The sequence below is a fragment of the Salmo trutta genome, chromosome 18 (genome assembly GCF_901001165.1).
Source record: "Salmo trutta chromosome 18, fSalTru1.1, whole genome shotgun sequence".
In the NCBI taxonomy this organism is placed as follows: domain Eukaryota; kingdom Metazoa; phylum Chordata; class Actinopteri; order Salmoniformes; family Salmonidae; genus Salmo; species Salmo trutta.
Window position 1 is genome coordinate 13,919,578 of NC_042974.1, and position 17,217 is coordinate 13,936,794.

The following is a 17,217-nucleotide window of genomic DNA, read 5'->3' on the forward strand; positions in this document are numbered from 1 at the left end:
TTCACAGCTCTGTCTGTTCGGTGGGACAGGGCCGTCTGGGCTGGGCTTGGATGTGGTTCTGTATGGACAGACAAAATGGCTGTACAGAGTGTTATACAGAAGTGTTAGTGTGCTAGGAAATGTGAGAATTAAAAATGTAAAAAAAACTGGCAAACAGAACTTGTGATATTTGGAGGGAGGTGTTGCTGTGGTTTAGTGATTGCTCCTGTGTTCTTTCAGGAATTGAGCTCCCCTATGGTTTGGTTGTCTTTGGATAATGGTTGATCTCTATTCTAGCTACATATCTTTGATGTTATACACCAGGTGTGCTCAACCTTCTTTGACGTGAAATCTGCTTTTTCATTTGCCAGCCTGATGAGATCTACCAGTCTCTAAATCTAAACCAACCAACAAAATGTATGAAACGCAACACACCACTGAGTATGGACCTGCCTCTATGATGCCTATTTGATACCCAAATATAATGTGTACCAATAACATGTTTTCCACAAATAAATGCAACTCATTTCATTTCCTACCTTAGTGGGACTTTTGGCATTGGGTGGAGCCAAGTAGTTTTTCATAGTCAGGGCTGTAGCAGCGTGTTGCAAGTCTCATGCAGGCCACAAAGGTGGTCATCAGTCATAGTAGAGCTGTACTTGGACTTTATTATCTTCATGTGAGAAAATGCAGACTCACAGAGATAGGTTGATCCAAAAAGGGCTGATAAGTTGAGAGCACATCTTCTTATTTGGGGATCCTCTAGGAGTAGCTCCGAGAACTCTTACTTCATCTCAGTGGTTGCCCTGGATTTCAGATGAATGTCATTTTGAAGGGTGAGAATTTCTGTTTCTGCTATAGTTGTGTCCAACTGAAAAAGTGATCCCATTTGAGGCAATGACTTCCACATTTATGTCTGTGCCAAACGAAAGCACATATAAGTGGCAATAGGCTCAAGTGAATCAAAGTCAGTGAAACGACTGTTAAACTCAGATAAGATGCTCCGGACTTGCTCCACGTAACGTGCACTGTCAAGTTCTGAATGCAGTTTTCTTGAGAGCAGTTGTAGTTTGCATTTAAAAGTGTTCACAGAGCTGATCATGTCGATTGCATGTTTGCCTTTTCCTTGCAGCTCTACATTCAGTTCATTAAGCATGTAAGTTAGGTCAGTGAGAAAAGCTAAATCCAGGAGCCACTGTGTGTCCTCTAGCTGTGCATGTTCTGCATGTTTGGAGACCTTGAGAAACTCCTTGATTTCAGGCAACAACTCACGGAATCTCCTGAAAAATGTACCTTGGCTCAGCCACCGCACATCCGTGTGCAGCAGCAGGTCTGTGTGCTCTGCTTCAGTCTCTTCTAAGTGAGCGAGAAATAGCCTCCACTGTAGGCTTCTTACTCGAATAGAACTCACAATCTTCATCGCATCATCCATCACCTCTTTCATGTTTAACATCTTCCCGCACAAAGCGTGCTGATGAATTACGCAGTGATAACTAAGAAAGTCCGGGAAAGAATCATCTTGTTTGCACAATGCAATGAACCCACTGCCGCCTACCATAGCGGGTGCCCCATTGGCAGTAATGGAGACAAGCTTACAAAAGGGCCGTTGGAATTTGTTAGCAAACTCCATAAAAGCTTGAAAAATATTTTCACCTCTTCTAAACCCTTTCAGTGGCAAAATGGCGAGTAGTTCCTCCTTTGTACTCATGTTGTCCAATACCATTCTGATGAAAATGCATAACTGTGCCACATCTACCATATCTGTGTACTCGACAAACTAGAGGGAATAACACTCGCAGCTGTCAACATCCTTCTTCAGTTGATCCTCAAGGTTCTCCGCTATTCCCTCACTTCTTCATTGATGGCAGCCATAATTTCAGTCTTATTCTTGAAATCCCCAAACAGCGAGTCTGCAGCCTCAATAAATGCTTCCTTAATCTTCTCCCCATCTTTGAAAAACTTTTTACGCTTAGCAAGAACGCGACTCACACGATTAGATACTATGGTTGCCACCTTCCCTTTGGTCACAGGCCTTGTGAAAATTGACTGCTGTGCTGCCAGTAGATTTTTTTAAATTCTTGTACCTTTCTTCTTCAGTTTTTGCTGGAAAATCTCTTTCCTGGGTTTTATTTGGGATAGCGGTGCTATTATAGCAGATGAGGCACACACATTTTGAGTTTGACATGATGAAAAAAGAATCCTCCTCCCATTCCTTGTGGAAATTATACATTTTCTGTTTTTTTGTATCCTTCCCCTCACTCATTATTGCTGCTGTCGACCACACAATTTAAGAACGAATCTGGCTACAAAGTTAGCTAGCTAGCTACCTGCTTGGCATCACCGTGACCTTGACTTGGAGTTGGCGGGCGGCAGCTGACCGTGCTAACTAGGCATATGTCAATAAGTGGGCAGGGACTGGTCATATTTTATGTAAATCACATCTCTTTTCAGACATTGCTGTGAATGAAGGACTGTTGAAATTTAATACAGAAAGAGATTATAGGCATTGATTTGTGTGGCTGAATTTTAGTAGACGTATAATCATCTCACGGTCAACTGGCAAGCACTCCGCGATCGACCAGTAGACTGCAATTGATTGGTTGTTGTTATACATTGAACAAAAATATAAACGCAACATTCAACAATTTCAAAGATTTTACTGAGTTTCAGTTCATATGAGGAAGTCAGTCAATTGAAATAAATTCATTAGGCCATAATCTATGTATTTCACATGACTGGTAATACAGATATGCATCTGTTGGTCACAGATTCCTTAAAAAAAAGGTAGGGGTGTGGATCAGAAAACCAGTCAGTATCTGGTGTGACCACCAGTTGCCTCATGCAGCGCGACACTTCTCCTTCCCATAGAGTTCATCAGGCTGTTGATTGTGGTCTGTGGAATGTTGTCCCACTCCTTATCAATAGCTGTGTGAAGTTGATGGATATTTTTATTTAATTTTTTATTTATTTAACCAGGTAGGCTAGTTGAGAACAAGTTCTCATTTACAACTGTGAACTGGCCAAGATAAAGCAAAGCAGTGCGACAAAAACAACACAGAGTTACACATGGAATAAACAAACATGCAGGCAATAATACAGTAGAAAAAGTCTATATACAGTGTGTGCAAATGAGGTAAGATAAGGGAGGTAAGGCAATAAATAGGCCATGGTGGCAAAGTAATTACAATATACCAATTAAACACTGGAGTGATAGATGTGAAGAAGATGAATGTGCAAGAAGAGATACTGGGGTGCAAAGGAGCAAGATAAATAAATAAATACAGTATGGGGATGAGGTAGTTGGATGGGCTATTTACAGATGGGCTATGTACAGGTGCAGTGATCTGTGAGCTGCTCTGACAGTTGGTGCTTAAAGCTAGTGACGGAGATATGAGTCTCCAGCTTCAGTGATTTTTGCAATTCGTTCCAGTCATTGGCAGCAGAGAACTGGAAGGAAAGGCGGCCAAAGGAGGAATTGGCTTTGGTGGTGACCAGTGAGATATACCTGCTATGGGTGGGTGCTGCTATGGTGACCAGTGAGCTGAGATAAGGTGGGGCTTTACCTAGCAAAGACTTGTAGATGACCTGGAGCCATTGGGTTTGGCGACGATTATGAAGCGAGGGCCAGCCAACTAGAGCGTACAGGTCGCAGTGGTGGGTAGTATATGGGGCTTTGGTGACAAAACGGATGGCACTGTGATAGACTGCATCCAGTTTGTTGAGTAGAGTGTTGGAGGCTATTTTGTAAATGACATCGCCGAAGTCGAGGATCGGTAGGAGGGTCAGTTTTACGAGGATATGTTTGGCAGCATGAGTGAAGGATGCTGTTTTGCTAAATAGGAAGCCAATTCTAGATTTAATTTTGGATTGGAGATGTTTAATGTGAGTCTAGAAGGAGAGTTTACAGTCTAACCAGACACCTAGGTATTTGTAGTTGTCCACGTATTCTAAGTCAGAACCGTGCAGAGTAGTGATGCTGGACGGGTGGGCAGGTGCGGGCAGCAATCGGTTGAAGAGCATACATTTAGTTTTACTTGCATTTAAGAGCAGTTGGAGGCCACGGAAGGAGAGTTGTATGGCACTGAAGCTCGTCTGGAGGTTAGTTAACACAGTGTCCAAAGATGGGCCAGAAGTATACAGAATGGTGTCGTTTGCGTAGAGGTGGATCAGAGAATCACCAGCAGCAAGAGCGACATCATTGATGTATACAGAGAAGAGAGTCGGCCCGAGAATTGAACCCTGTGGCACCCACATAGAGACTGCCAGAGGTCCGGACAACAGGCCCTCCGATTTGACACACTGAACTCTATCAGAGAAGTAGTTGGTGAACCAGGCGTGGCAGTCATTAGAGAAACCAAGGCTGTTGAGTCTGCCGATAAGAATGTGGTGATTGACAGAGTGGAAAGCCTTGGCCAGGTCGATGAATACGGCTGCACGGTAATGTCTCTTATCGATGGCGGATATTGGCAATAGCTGGAACACACTGTCGTACATGTCGATCCAGTACTTCCCAAACACAGTCAATGGGTGGCAGGTCTGGAGAGTATGTAGGCCATGGAAGAACTGGGACGTTTTCAGCTTCCAGGAATTGTGTACAGATCCTTGCGACATGGGGCCATGGATGATCATGCTGAAACATGAGGTGATTGCGGCAGATGAATGGCACGACAATGGGCCTCAGGGTCTCATCACGGCATCTCTGTGCATTCAAATTGCCATCGATAAAATGCAATTGTGTTCATTGTACGTAGCATATGCCTGCCCATACCATAACCCCACCGCCACCATGGGGCACTCTGTTCACAACGTTGACATCGGCAAACTGCTCGCCCACACTTCTCCAAGCTGCTCACCCACACATTGCCAGTGGCCATCGAAGGTGAGCATTTGCCCACTGAAGTTGGTTACGACGCCAAACTGTAGTCAAGTCAAGACCATGGTGAGCTTCCCTGAGAAGGTTTCTGAAAGTTTGTTAAGAAATTATTCGGTTTTGCAAACCCACAGTTTCATTAGCTGTCTGGGTGGCTGGTTTCAGACGATCCCGCAGGTGAAGAAGCCGGATGTGGAGGTCCTGGGCTGGCGTGTTTACACGTGGTCTGCGGTTGTCAGGCCAGTTGGACATATCACCAAATTCTATAAAACAATGTTGGAGGTGGCTTATGGTAGAGAAATGAACACTACATTATCTGGCAACAGCTCCGGTGGACAATCATGCAGTCAGTAGTCCAATTGCACGCTCCTTCAAAACTTGAGACATCTGTGGCATTGTGTTGCGTGACAAAACTGCACATTTTCGAGTGGCCTTTTATTGTCCCTAGCACAAGGTGAACCTGTGTAATGTTCATGCTGTTTAATCAGGTGGATGAATTATCTTGGCAAAGGTGAAATGCTGTCCTAAATAAGTTTTTTGTGCGTATGGAACATTTCTGGGATCTTTTATTTCAGCTCATGAAACATGGGACCAACACTTTGTAAGTTGCATTTGTAATTTTGTTCAGTAAATGAGAGATGTCGGCTTTCTGGTATATTGTTATTGAGAGAAACAGGGAGGCATCCTGTCATGTCTGCCTTCAGAGCTGTGGTCTCTACTGGGTCAGGCCAGGCAGATCCCAGTCAATACCACAGCAGCATCACAACATGGGTCGCTCCATGGCTCTTGGTTCCGTAGTCATTTTAATTTACACTGAACACTGTAAGAAATCATACATGTAGTGAAGAAAGTACTTCATATTAATACCCTGTTCACAGTGCCACTAGTAGCACATGTATAATGCCTTATACGTTATGCAGAATGTAATACAATGCACAACAAAGGCACTAATAACTGTTCTTAAACATCCATGACTATACTCACATAAGTGTTGTAAATTATGAAATATATGCGTAGAATACATTATTATTATGCTGACGGTTCTGCTTCCTCCTGCAGGTGGCAGTATAGACAGTGACTGTGCCTTTGAGGGTGACTACGCCCTGCCGCCTCTGTCTATGACCGACGGCATGCAGCACATCCGCATCATGGAGGGCATGTCACTCTCCCTGCCCTCCTCCCCGCTGCTCACACACCAGACCATCAGCGTCCGGCTGCAGCCGGCCAAGAAGCTCACAGGTACACGCAACACCCCCACAACAGAACTCCCATAGGCCAAGCTGTGGGGCTGATTAACCAACCAACCAATATCACTCATTCGTGTTGGAATGTCGTGTGAGGAAATTCAAAACAGCCAGTTACATGATGGTAACTGTGAAGTGGGATGCGTATGTCAATGATCACTGATGCCGGTCAACAAAATCTATAAATGATCAACCACAGCCCTCCCAGGTCAAGGCCGACTAAGAATCACTCCAGCCTTGCCTAATAGCTGGGTTGGGATGCCAGGTCAAGACCCACTAAGAATCACTCCAGCCTTACCTAATAGCTGGGTTGGGATGCCAGGTCAAGGCCCACTAAGAATCACTCCAGCCTTACCTAATAGCTGGGTTGGGATGCCAGGTCAAGGCCCACTAAGAATCACTCCAGCCTTACCTAATAGCTGGGTTGGGATGCCAGGTCAAGGCCCACTAAGAATCACTCCAGCCTTACCTAATAGCTGGGTTGGGATGCCAGGTCAAGACCCACTAAGAATCACTCCAGCCTTACCTAATAGCTGGGCTGGGATGCCAGGAATGGCAGATATGATCTGTGGTCGGTCGTCTGTTTTTTTTATGTGAAAATGTCTAAATATAGAAATGCTCTCCTATACGCTGCTGTATGTGTTGTACATCATACACAATGATTCAATTGTCTATACTGGGCCTGTTAAAAACTGTGTCATCTTCACTGGGGTTGCTGCTTGCTACTGCTGGAGGAGAAGACTTTGTGTTGTTGGTGACAGGAGCCAGGAAAGGTGGGGTTGGATTAGAGGAAATGGGGCCTGAAAATTTGATTTCATAGCAAGCTAATCTTCTGCTGCCAAATCTCTTTCTGTCAATTCAATTTAAGGGCTTTTTGGCATGGGAAACATATGTTTACATTGCCAAAGCAAGTGAAACAGGCCTCTCTCAATAGCAAGGCTATGCTTACTACAGTCTCTACAGAGTCAAAGCTTTCCCTAATTTTGGGTCAGTCACACTGGTCGGGTATTCTGCCACTGTGTACTCTCTGTTTAGAGCCAAATAGCATTTTAGTTTGCTCTAAATTCTTTCCAATGTGTCAAGTAATTATCTTCTTGTTTTCTCATGATTTGGTTGGGTCTAATTCTGTTGTTGTCCTGGGTCTCTCTCTCTATCTTTCTCTTTCTCTTCCTCCCTCTTTCGTGCAGAACATTCAGCCTAATTTACTGACAGCACTTTCATCTGCTTGCATCAAAAGGAATTCTGGGAGCTTCATTGTGTTTGCCGTTATCTTGATGATGGTTGTCTCATAGAGGAACGCTGTTGTTAGTGTTGTTAAAGAATAGCTTGATTAATGACCCAGACACGGTTCTCATTCTCCCTTAGTTCTGCATGTCTATCTCACAGTTTGGGTGTGAGCTCTGTAATTGTGTATAAATGCATAGTCATTCAACTTATGATTTTTAATTTGCCTTGTTAATGCAATATAGTCATAATTATGTTTGGCCGGTGTAGGCCGCCGTTGTAAATAAGAATTTGTTCTTAACTGGCTTGCCTAGTTAAATAAAGGTTAAAATAAAATAATATAAATATTAAAATGAACAGATTGGGCATGGTCTCGAGCACCCCAGCCTTCTTCCCACTCTTTAATGAATTCAACCCAGTGCCACTCCTTAAACCGCCTGTCAGTGCCAAGTTACAGTATGGGCAGCATGGGCATCTGAGCCCAAGTGTTCATCCAAAATGGCACCCTATTCCCTTTATAGTGCACTACTACTTATAGTGCACTCAGTGTTAGTGATGGCTGTTTAACAGTCTGATGGCGTTGAGATAGAAGCTGTTTTTTAGTCTCTCGGTCCCAGCTTTGATGCACCTGTACTGACCTCTCCTTCTGGATGATAGCGTGGTGAACATCGATGGGGCTGTAGTGGAGCGGGTCCAGAGTTTCAAGTTCCTTGGTGTCCAGATCATCAACAAACTATAATGGTCCAAACACGCCAAGACAGTTGTGAACAGGGCACCACAACACCTTTTCCCCCTCAGGAGATTTGGCATGGGTCCAATTTTATTGTTACTTTTTATTTAAAAAAGTATCCTGACTTTTTATTAAAAAAAGCATCCTGACCTGTCTGTTCTCTCTGGTGGTTCTGAACACTGGGCAGCAGACAGCAACATCCTGACCTGTCTGTTCTCTCTGGTGGTTCTGAACACTGGGCAGCAGACAGCAACATCCTGACCTGTGTCGTGTCTTTGGCTATGCCGGATTAAGTGATATGACATGCTAACTTATAAAATTATTTCTCTGTAATTAATATTACCTGATTAAGCTAATCATGTAAATGTAATTAACTAGATCGTCGGGGCACCACAGAAGAACGTTTATAGAGCTGTTATCTTCCGAATAAACTCTTAAAATACTTAGTAATATTTTACATCGATAGCAGTCAATATTAAACCTTATCTTATTTTCAGTCTCATCATGAAAGTTGTAAATTCTTGGTTATCTTCACGAACCCTGGCTAACAAGTTGAATCAGCAATACAAAATTGGGTTTAATTATTTATTTACTGAATACCTAACTAATCACACAGAATTACATATACACAGAATACAATGTCATACAGAAAACGTCCTGGTGAACGGAGCCTGTATCATGGCTGGTTACACAAAGGAAAGGGGGGTTGGGCTTGAATGAAAGGGCGGGAAGATTTAGGAACAAAGAAACAGCAGCTATGCTATCGTAAATACATTATCTTATGCATTCTAAATTACCGCCCATTTGGAAAAGGAAAATGCAATAAATATTTACTCTGAGCTGCGCTTCGGTAGATTGGTCGTAGATGCTGGCCGGGTTGGCCACCAGATCTTCCTGTAGTGGTAATGGATACGTGGTGGTATCTTCGTCTGGTTGTTAGACTGGATCCGTCGTCCGTCCTTTCCTAGCCCACGTTAGCAGCGGCTAAAATGAACGTGGGTTGTCCTGGTTGTGGATCATCGTTGTGGTCCCCATCTGGCGGTCGACCCGGGTAGGGTGTCTGCAAATGAAGAAGTCCGCTCCAAGGCTGGGCAGCATATGTCCAGTTGGTGGTTGCTATTGCAGTCCCCCCTCTGGTGGTCGACCCGGTTAGGGTCTCTGCAAATGAAGATGTCCGTTCCATGACTCGGCAGCGGATGTCCGGATTGGGATCGCCGTTCCGGACCCGTCGTCTGGTCGTCCAGACTGGAATATCTGGGCAGTAACTTAGGCAGAGGTTAACAACGCACACACACTCATGAAATATATCATTACATTTCCTCCCAAATGAGCGGCGTTGTGGCACTAACTGATGGTTGTATGGGGGAGTTGTTTATGGCTCTATCACTTTCTATGTGCCAAAGAAAATGAAACAAAATTAATGAAAGCATAAACAAAACATAATAGTTATGCCACCTTAATCATCTAATTGGACTGTATTCTATCTACGTCCATGGTCTTGGCAAAATGACCCTATCATGGCATTGTCTAATGTCATATCTAGGGCTTTCCTAATTTGCGGGGTGGCGCTTAGGGTACTATCCTAAGTTGACAACTATATGATAAGTCTACAGCTGTAAGGCACTAGATTTGGGCAGTCTACAGGATGACCTATGGACTTCTGGTTAGAAAACTGGTGAGTGCTGTAGAGTCAAAGGCCTAGAAGTAAATGTTCAACTTTACTAAGGCTGGTATTTTGCTTGGACCCTTAAGTGATCCTAGCATAAATCCTAATTGGATGTTCCGTTGTGCATGTGCGTTTATGCTTACACAATCGCGCATGTCAAGGGAAGAAAACCAAGTATCCTAGCAGATTACAACTTGTTCAGAATGAGTCTGACGTAGTCAGGTAATTTTCAGGTCAATGCCTGGAGGTCAGTCAGAACTGGTGTCAAGGGAGTCTGTAGTAGTTTTCTACAAGTCACGGTGTCTTCCACTATTGTAGTGGCGGTAGGTATGAAGTCTATTTCATAGCTATGTTATCCACGGAGGAGCTAACCTCACGACGGAAGTACTCTTTAAGTATTGGACCAGTCATACGTGGTGTGATCATGGGACATGACTTCTAATAACCTTTCTCCTGAACGGAGGGTTCTATTTATTAGTGGCATGTGTTAACCATTGGAAGAGTGCAATAGAGATTCCCTTCCCCGTGTTGCACTCTGAGTGACTCCTATGTCGCTATTATCAATAGCAATTTAACTTGTGAGGTTACTAATCCTCTTACTGAGTGTTGCTGGACTGACTGTGGTATTGGTACTGGTATTCAAGGGGTCCAGTTGTCCTACCGATTTATTCTGAAATATTATCTACTGGAACACATGATTGGAGCATATTACTAGTTGTATTGTAGTTGAACCTACACATGGCAAGGAATGATTATTGTTGCCATTTGTTTTGGAGGTGGACAAGTCCACTGGACTTACTTTACGACCAGTGTGGTACACCTCAGTACTATCTTAGATGTGTTCTAAGATAATCCCCGTCTAGGGGCCTGTCTGCTCCTCACTGTTCTCCTAGGGGAGTTTACAACTAGATTTGATTTATGCTCTGGCGGCCTCGTACGGTGTTGTCCGTAGTCTCGACCCCCCCACCGGCCTCGATGAGGCTCATCATGGGTCTGGGCTACTATTCCCCCCCTTTGTGTCTCGGGACCCCCCCACCAGCGGGTGGTGTTGGTGTCCGAGGCGCAAACGAAAAGGTCGGACCCTATGTACGAGTTGTCAGTGGCCGCGTTATTATGAGAATGGCTGTAACCTTTCAACCAAATCTCCTGGTGTTTGTGCTTCAACACCCTCAGTGGCTGTCGAGGTCTGTCAGTCACCACCGCGTCCGCGTGTGGCAACCTCTTCAGTACCTGCAAACTGAGACGAGGATATCGGTCTGTGATATCGCAAAGTGTTTCACCAGTGGGAGTCATCGGGTCCGTTGCTGGACTGACGCCATTAGTGTCATTGTAAGGGGTGACAGTCCCCAACAAAGCAGAAGGTGTATCATCGGAAGCAGAGTGTACTCTGCGCATCAATGTTTTTCTTGCTGAGACGGCCGCAGTGCTTGTGGAAGTGTCCGAAGGGCAAGAGAAGTTCATCTCAACTACCGTATTGCACGACTGCAAGGAGGAGGGAAGTTGCTCATTCACAGAGACAGCTGGCTCGAAATCATGAAAAGAATGGTCAATCAGATTGGCTGATGGAATGTGTCGAGATATCGTAATATCTCCTTGGATCGGATTCTGCACCAAGAGGTTTCTAAACGTCTTTTTCCCAATGGGTGCTTTTGACAGATACCCCTCGTGAATGACTGCATTGCAGCTAGCGTTAGGGGAAGACAGTGTGGTCAGTGGAGAAGGCACTGTGGCCTGTGACCATACCTGGTTGGTTTTCCAATCCATCAATGGGAGTAACCGATCCATCAAGTCTGCTCCAAGTAGCAGGGTTACAGTTTCGAGGCTGGTAACATGCACAGGGTGAACGAGCGATACGTCCTGGAAGTGTAGTTTCAGCATGACTCTCAATGTGAGAGGCGAGGTAGTCTGAGTGACCCCTCGAAGTGTAGTGTCGCATCGTTCCACTTTTAACCAACGTTTAGTTGGCTTCAAAGCCCTTTTGAGATCATCAAACAATGTTTGAGAGATGAGTGATATTGTCGCACCCGAATCAATTAGCGCATGACAAGCTAAGCAGTCCTCTAGGACTGTTTCCAGGTATGGCCGTTTAGATTCGTGATTAGTGGACATATTCCCCACAAAGTGGAGTGGTCGTTCGCAACGACGTGATGTGCCATGTCTGTTCAAGATGGAAGCAGATTGACTTTTCCGATTTTGAGTGGGCTTGGCTTTAACTAAGCGTTTGACCTTTACCTTCAACTTTTGTATCGGAGTCTATAGACAGAGCCCGGGGGCTTGTTTCTTGATCAAGCGGGCCCTGGATAGGGTCTTGAATGAGAGCGGGAGAAATTTGAACTTTAACGTCCTTGCTATGGGTGTTAATGTCTGCGGACCTGGTGTCCGGTAATTCCCCGTCTAGTCCTTGTGACTTATCTTTTACCCTTTTCTCAAATTGTTCTCGCTTAAGTTCTTCCCATAGTGGGACTTCTGGAGAACATTGGTCTACGTTTTGATCGTCCTTCAACCCTTTGTTACCCTTGTGCTCTGACACTTTTTGTGGGTTGGGTGCAGGAACGTATCGAACGGGTCGATTGTAGCGGTAGTCATGTTGATGGCTACGTACTTTACAGTTATTTCGACCGCGGAGGTTATTGGAATCATGGTTTCGTGGTAGAAACTGTTGTTGTGCGTCATCTCTCGACGCTCCAATACCTGATAATGCACCCTCTAACTGGAGTGAGTGCTCCTGGTTAAACTTCAAAACTGAGTGGTCAGGGCTCTTAGCGTTGCGAGCTTTTGATGCCTCAAAAGCTGTGCTTGCAAGCTCTCTGAGTTGTAAGATAGGCAAGCCAACGTGGGCTGCAGGGCCCAAGTAGGTAATGAAGGTGGGATACATGTTCGACAGAAACATTTGTTTGAATGGTAACAGCTCTTCCATTCCTGTTTCCGTGAGTAGGCCAAAGTAAGCTGAACGAAGCCTATGATAGAAAGCTTGTGGGTGTTCGTTCCGAGCTTGTTTGACCGTGTTAGCCAGTGAGCTATCGTGTTTGCGAGTCGCAGAACCACTGAATTCTAATTTCAAAGCTGTGGCAAGTTTAGCGTAGTCATTTAGCACGTGTTGCTGTTGTAGGCGAATGAACCTCGTCACGTGTCTATTCGACTTTCGCTTCAACAGGTAAACCCTGTCAGAACCCGTAGCGTTCGGGTAGCCACCCAACACGTCCTCTATGTCAGCTAGGAACGTCTCAGTATCGTTTGGCTGACCTGGAACGGGGTCAAAGGTGGGGAAATTCTTGACGAGTTTGTCAAGGTATTCCGCACCAAGCGGGCGGAGAGGATTTGCCTCATCCTGTGGAGAAATTGGGGCCGACAGGCCAAGAGGAGAAGCCAAGCTTTGGCTTTGTTGGCCAAGAGGCTCCATGTTACTCAGTGCCGAATGGCCAAGAGGAGAAGACTGAGGGACACATGATGGAGGCAATGTCTGAAACCTATCATCTTCACTCCTTTGAGTACCGGACTCCGGTTGCTTGGATGGGTAGTCATGCTGTAGAGCGTGACCATTCTGGACTTTCTCCAGATGGTACCTAAGGGTGGTCTTCTGCTGCATTGCAGAGTCCACTTGAGCGCTTAGAGTACCAATTTTGGACACGTGAGTGTCACACCTGCTCCTTTCGGTCTCAAACTTATCTGTCATGGTTTGCAGATAGAGGTCTCGAGTACGGAGCGAGAGATTCAGTGATGAGATTTCCTCTGCTTGCTTAGAAATCAATATTTCCATCCTCATCACCTGAGTTCTCTCATCATTCAATTGGTCAGCGACTTCAATAAGTTCTGCTGATTTATCATCCAACTTTGTCACTGTGTTCATTAACTGATCGTCTTTGGTCTGCAGCGCTTTGAGGAGCACCGTGTTATTTTGAGTAACATTCAACAAAACAGCATGCATGTTGTCAAGTTGAGCGCTCCTGTTTGTAGATAACTCTTCAGATTTATCTAGTTTGGCGTGGACATCATCGTATCTAGTTTTGGCTAAATCGAGTTGTTCCTGTAGCATATGATTTTGTTGAAGAGCTTGTGCTCGTTCATCGTCATAAGTATTTGCAATTACTTTTAATTGTTCCGATTTCAAACGCAGTTCCTTGACTAGCAGAATGTTTTCATTTCCTGCTTTTGTCAATAGTTGCTCAGTTCTCTCCACCTGTGCCCTCATGTTAGCCATGTCTTGCACGTGCTTCAGCTGTGCACTGTGGTATTGGATCGATGCCAACCTTTGATGGCGATACATAAGTGCTAAAGTGGAGAGAACCGTCACAAAGCCTGTGTTTGATGGTTGATTTTGGACAGCGTTCGCAATTTCGGCTGATTTTTCACTAATGGCATAATTAGGGTTGGTATCGCTGCTGAGGTCAGAGATCAATCCTTTTATGGGTGGAGGTTCACTAATTAGTGGAGGAGTGGTGACCACCTCCTTTGGTAGCTTGCACATTATTAGAAAAATTTAGAGGAAAAATGTTCCTATTTTTTTTCAATGTTTGGGTTTGGAATTCATTGGAAGCTGCAAAGACAAGTTTAATCTATTTATAGATGTTGACGAACCATCAGTACTGTACCAGTAATGTGGAAGTTGGATGTGAATGAATTTGCAAAAGCAAATTGAATGAATTAATCAATGCCAATGATTAATCCTACCTGGGTATTAAACTTGAATTAACCTGAGGTTGCTTCATCCAGGTTAATATGGGAAGTTTAAAAGTGTCTCATTTGATTGCAAGAACATTAAGGTTTGTTCAACAATTTAACTTATTAAATTGAATGAGATGATAATCCATACAATCTCCATTGATTCGATATCATAAGTGTAAACAGTAGACTAAATGTTGGGAACACCTCCCACTATGGTACACTTCTTCCTTGGGCCGAAGCCACATGGGATTCCCGCTGGGGCGGGACTTCTGTCAGTACTGGATTACTGAATGGGTTTTGCAAAAACCAAATTTTACTGATTGATCAATTTTAATGATAAATCAAACCTGTATAGGCTATTTGGGATTTAAACTTTAATTAACCTGAGAGGTTTATTCATCTAGGTTAATGTGGAAAAAAGATTACAATGTCTCATTTAGAAAACTCATCAATTTGGATATTTTTTTTTTTTTTAAAGATCCACTTGAGAATGTAAATCTGGCAATTTCACTTATTAGTTCAATTGAATAAGACATCGATATCCGTCTGGATATCATGAGTAACGACTTGAGTGTCACCTGACTAATTATTTGAAGAAAAGTACTGGTGACTCTCATAGGGGAGTCTGCTGGCACACGTTGAAATCAACGGAAGTACCCAGGGCAGGACTTTCGTTCCGCAAGTCGGATGAATTACAATGTGGCACAAACAAAATGGCTGTTTTCCCTTTTGTTAGCTTAGCATCTCGAGCAAGCTAATGCTACTTGATGCCTGAAAAATGCTCACATAGGATTCCCTTGGCAAGGGAAAGGTTTTACTTATAACGTATTATGTTCAAACCCTTTTCGGCGATATTTGACGATGTTTTAACCGGAACTCGCGGTAAACAACAAAATGCACCGTGGTCTCCTCGCATCGAAACGCGAGAGACAGACAGAGAGATACTTATAAACTGGTCAAGCTAATCTCTCCTAAATTTCAATCGGCTGGGTCTTTGTCCTCGCTCGAGAAATTAATAATGACCTAGCCAACACGCGTCTGAAACGCGCGAGGCAGAAATAGCCCAGCGTTTGGCCAAACGCGCTATTTATCAGATAGCTTTATCAGCCCTCATACAGAACTGTATAGGGTATGCTACCCACTGACTACCTCAGAGCACAACACTGAGGCGATTCTCCAGAGCACACACGCACCAATAATTCCTATCTACAATTCCCATAATGTATATAATCAACTTGGTATATTATGTAATCTGCTTTTCAATTTTATATAGGCTGAATCAAAATGAAAGCTTCATCCTATTTTAGATTCCTATCACGGGGGCTCCATTATGTCTACACATTGACCCAACGTGCGTCTTAGTTTTAGAGTCCTCTCAGGGGGCGCCATAAATGTCTGTTCAGACCCTTTTCGGATCATTGAACAATGTTAAATTCTTAGGAAGCAGAGTATACTCTGGGCTAACAGTGGAGAAGGCACTGTAAAATTGGGTTTAATTATTTATTTACTAAATACCTAACTAATCACACAGAATTACAAATACACAGAATACAATGTCATACAGAATTCACCCCTGGTGAACGGAACCTGTATGAAAGCTGGTTACACAAAGGAAAGGGGGGTTGGGCCTGAATGAAAGGGCGGGAAGACTTAGGAACAAAGAAACAGCAGCTATGCTATCGTAAATACATTATCTTATGCATTCTAAATTACCGCCCATTTGGAAAAGGAAAATGCAATAAATATTTACTCTGAGCTGCGCTTCGGTAGATTGGTCGTAGATGCTGGCCGGGTTGGCCAACAGATCTTCCTGTTGTGTAGTGGAAGAATGTCAATGGTGGTGGTATCTTCGTCTGGTTGTTAGACTGGATCCGTCGTCCGTCCTTTCCTAGCCCACGTTAGCAGCGTTAACTCAACGGCTAGGAAGTATCACTTCTGTAGTGAATAAGCTCAAAGTTCATACCAGTTCATACCATAGCTCACGCCGAGGTTGGCTTAGTTCTGTTCTTGATATGTGTCTGTCCTTCTAACGTAGAGGCTGCAGTCCTCACGTACTGGAACACGTGAATGTCTTTTCGTCAAAGACTTATATAGTGGAGAGGAGGGAAGGAGGTGTTTCATCGTTTATAACCCCATGTCTCTTCACAGGGTTGGCCACTGATCGGGCAGGGCCCTTTCCTTATGAAAACCCAATTCTCTCATTTGGAAGCTAAAATTACAAACAATTTCAATATCAAACATTTCAATTGCATAACAATTCCATGTGACTCTGATAACTAGAGGGTGTATACTTTCTCAGGTACAGTTTATGTCGTCCTGTCATCAATCATAATGTCTCAGATAACAATGAACTGACATACATACTCATTACGTTATCAAGCATATTTCCAACTGGTTTTATTATCAAAAGATGGTTCCTTTTCCCCATTTGTTTGATGTTCCCAGACTCTCTATATTTAACACAGGCTATTCAAGTCCTTCAGTAGGGTCAGAGAGAGAGGGGAAGGGAGAAGGGTATTTATGGGGGGGTCATAAACCTTACCCACAGGCCAACATCATGACACCTGTCTGTTCTCTTTGGTGGTTCTGAACACTGGGAAGCAGACAGCAACATCCTGACCTGTCTGTTCTCTCTGGTGGTTCTGAACACTGGGCAGCAAACAGCAACATCCTGACCTGTCTGTTCTCTCTGGTGGTTCTGAACACTGGGCAGCAGACAGCAACATCCTGACCTGTCTGTTCTCTTTGGTGGTTCTGAACACTGGGAAGCAGACAGCAACATCCTGACCTGTCTGTTCTCTCTGGTGGTTCTGAACACTGGGCAGCAAACAGCAACATCCTG

General features: G+C 44.1%; 1 protein-coding gene across 1 annotated transcript in view; it reads left to right on the forward strand.

Annotated features, from left to right (window-relative positions):
• Nucleotides 1–17,217, forward strand: part of LOC115152867 (protein TANC2-like) — a 411,487-nt gene that overhangs the window by 195,120 nt on the left and 199,150 nt on the right. Inside the window, exon 5 of the mRNA XM_029697757.1 lies at nucleotides 5,909–6,088. Coding sequence (XP_029553617.1) covers nucleotides 5,909–6,088 — 180 coding nt within the window. The remainder of the gene's footprint in view (nucleotides 1–5,908; nucleotides 6,089–17,217) is intronic.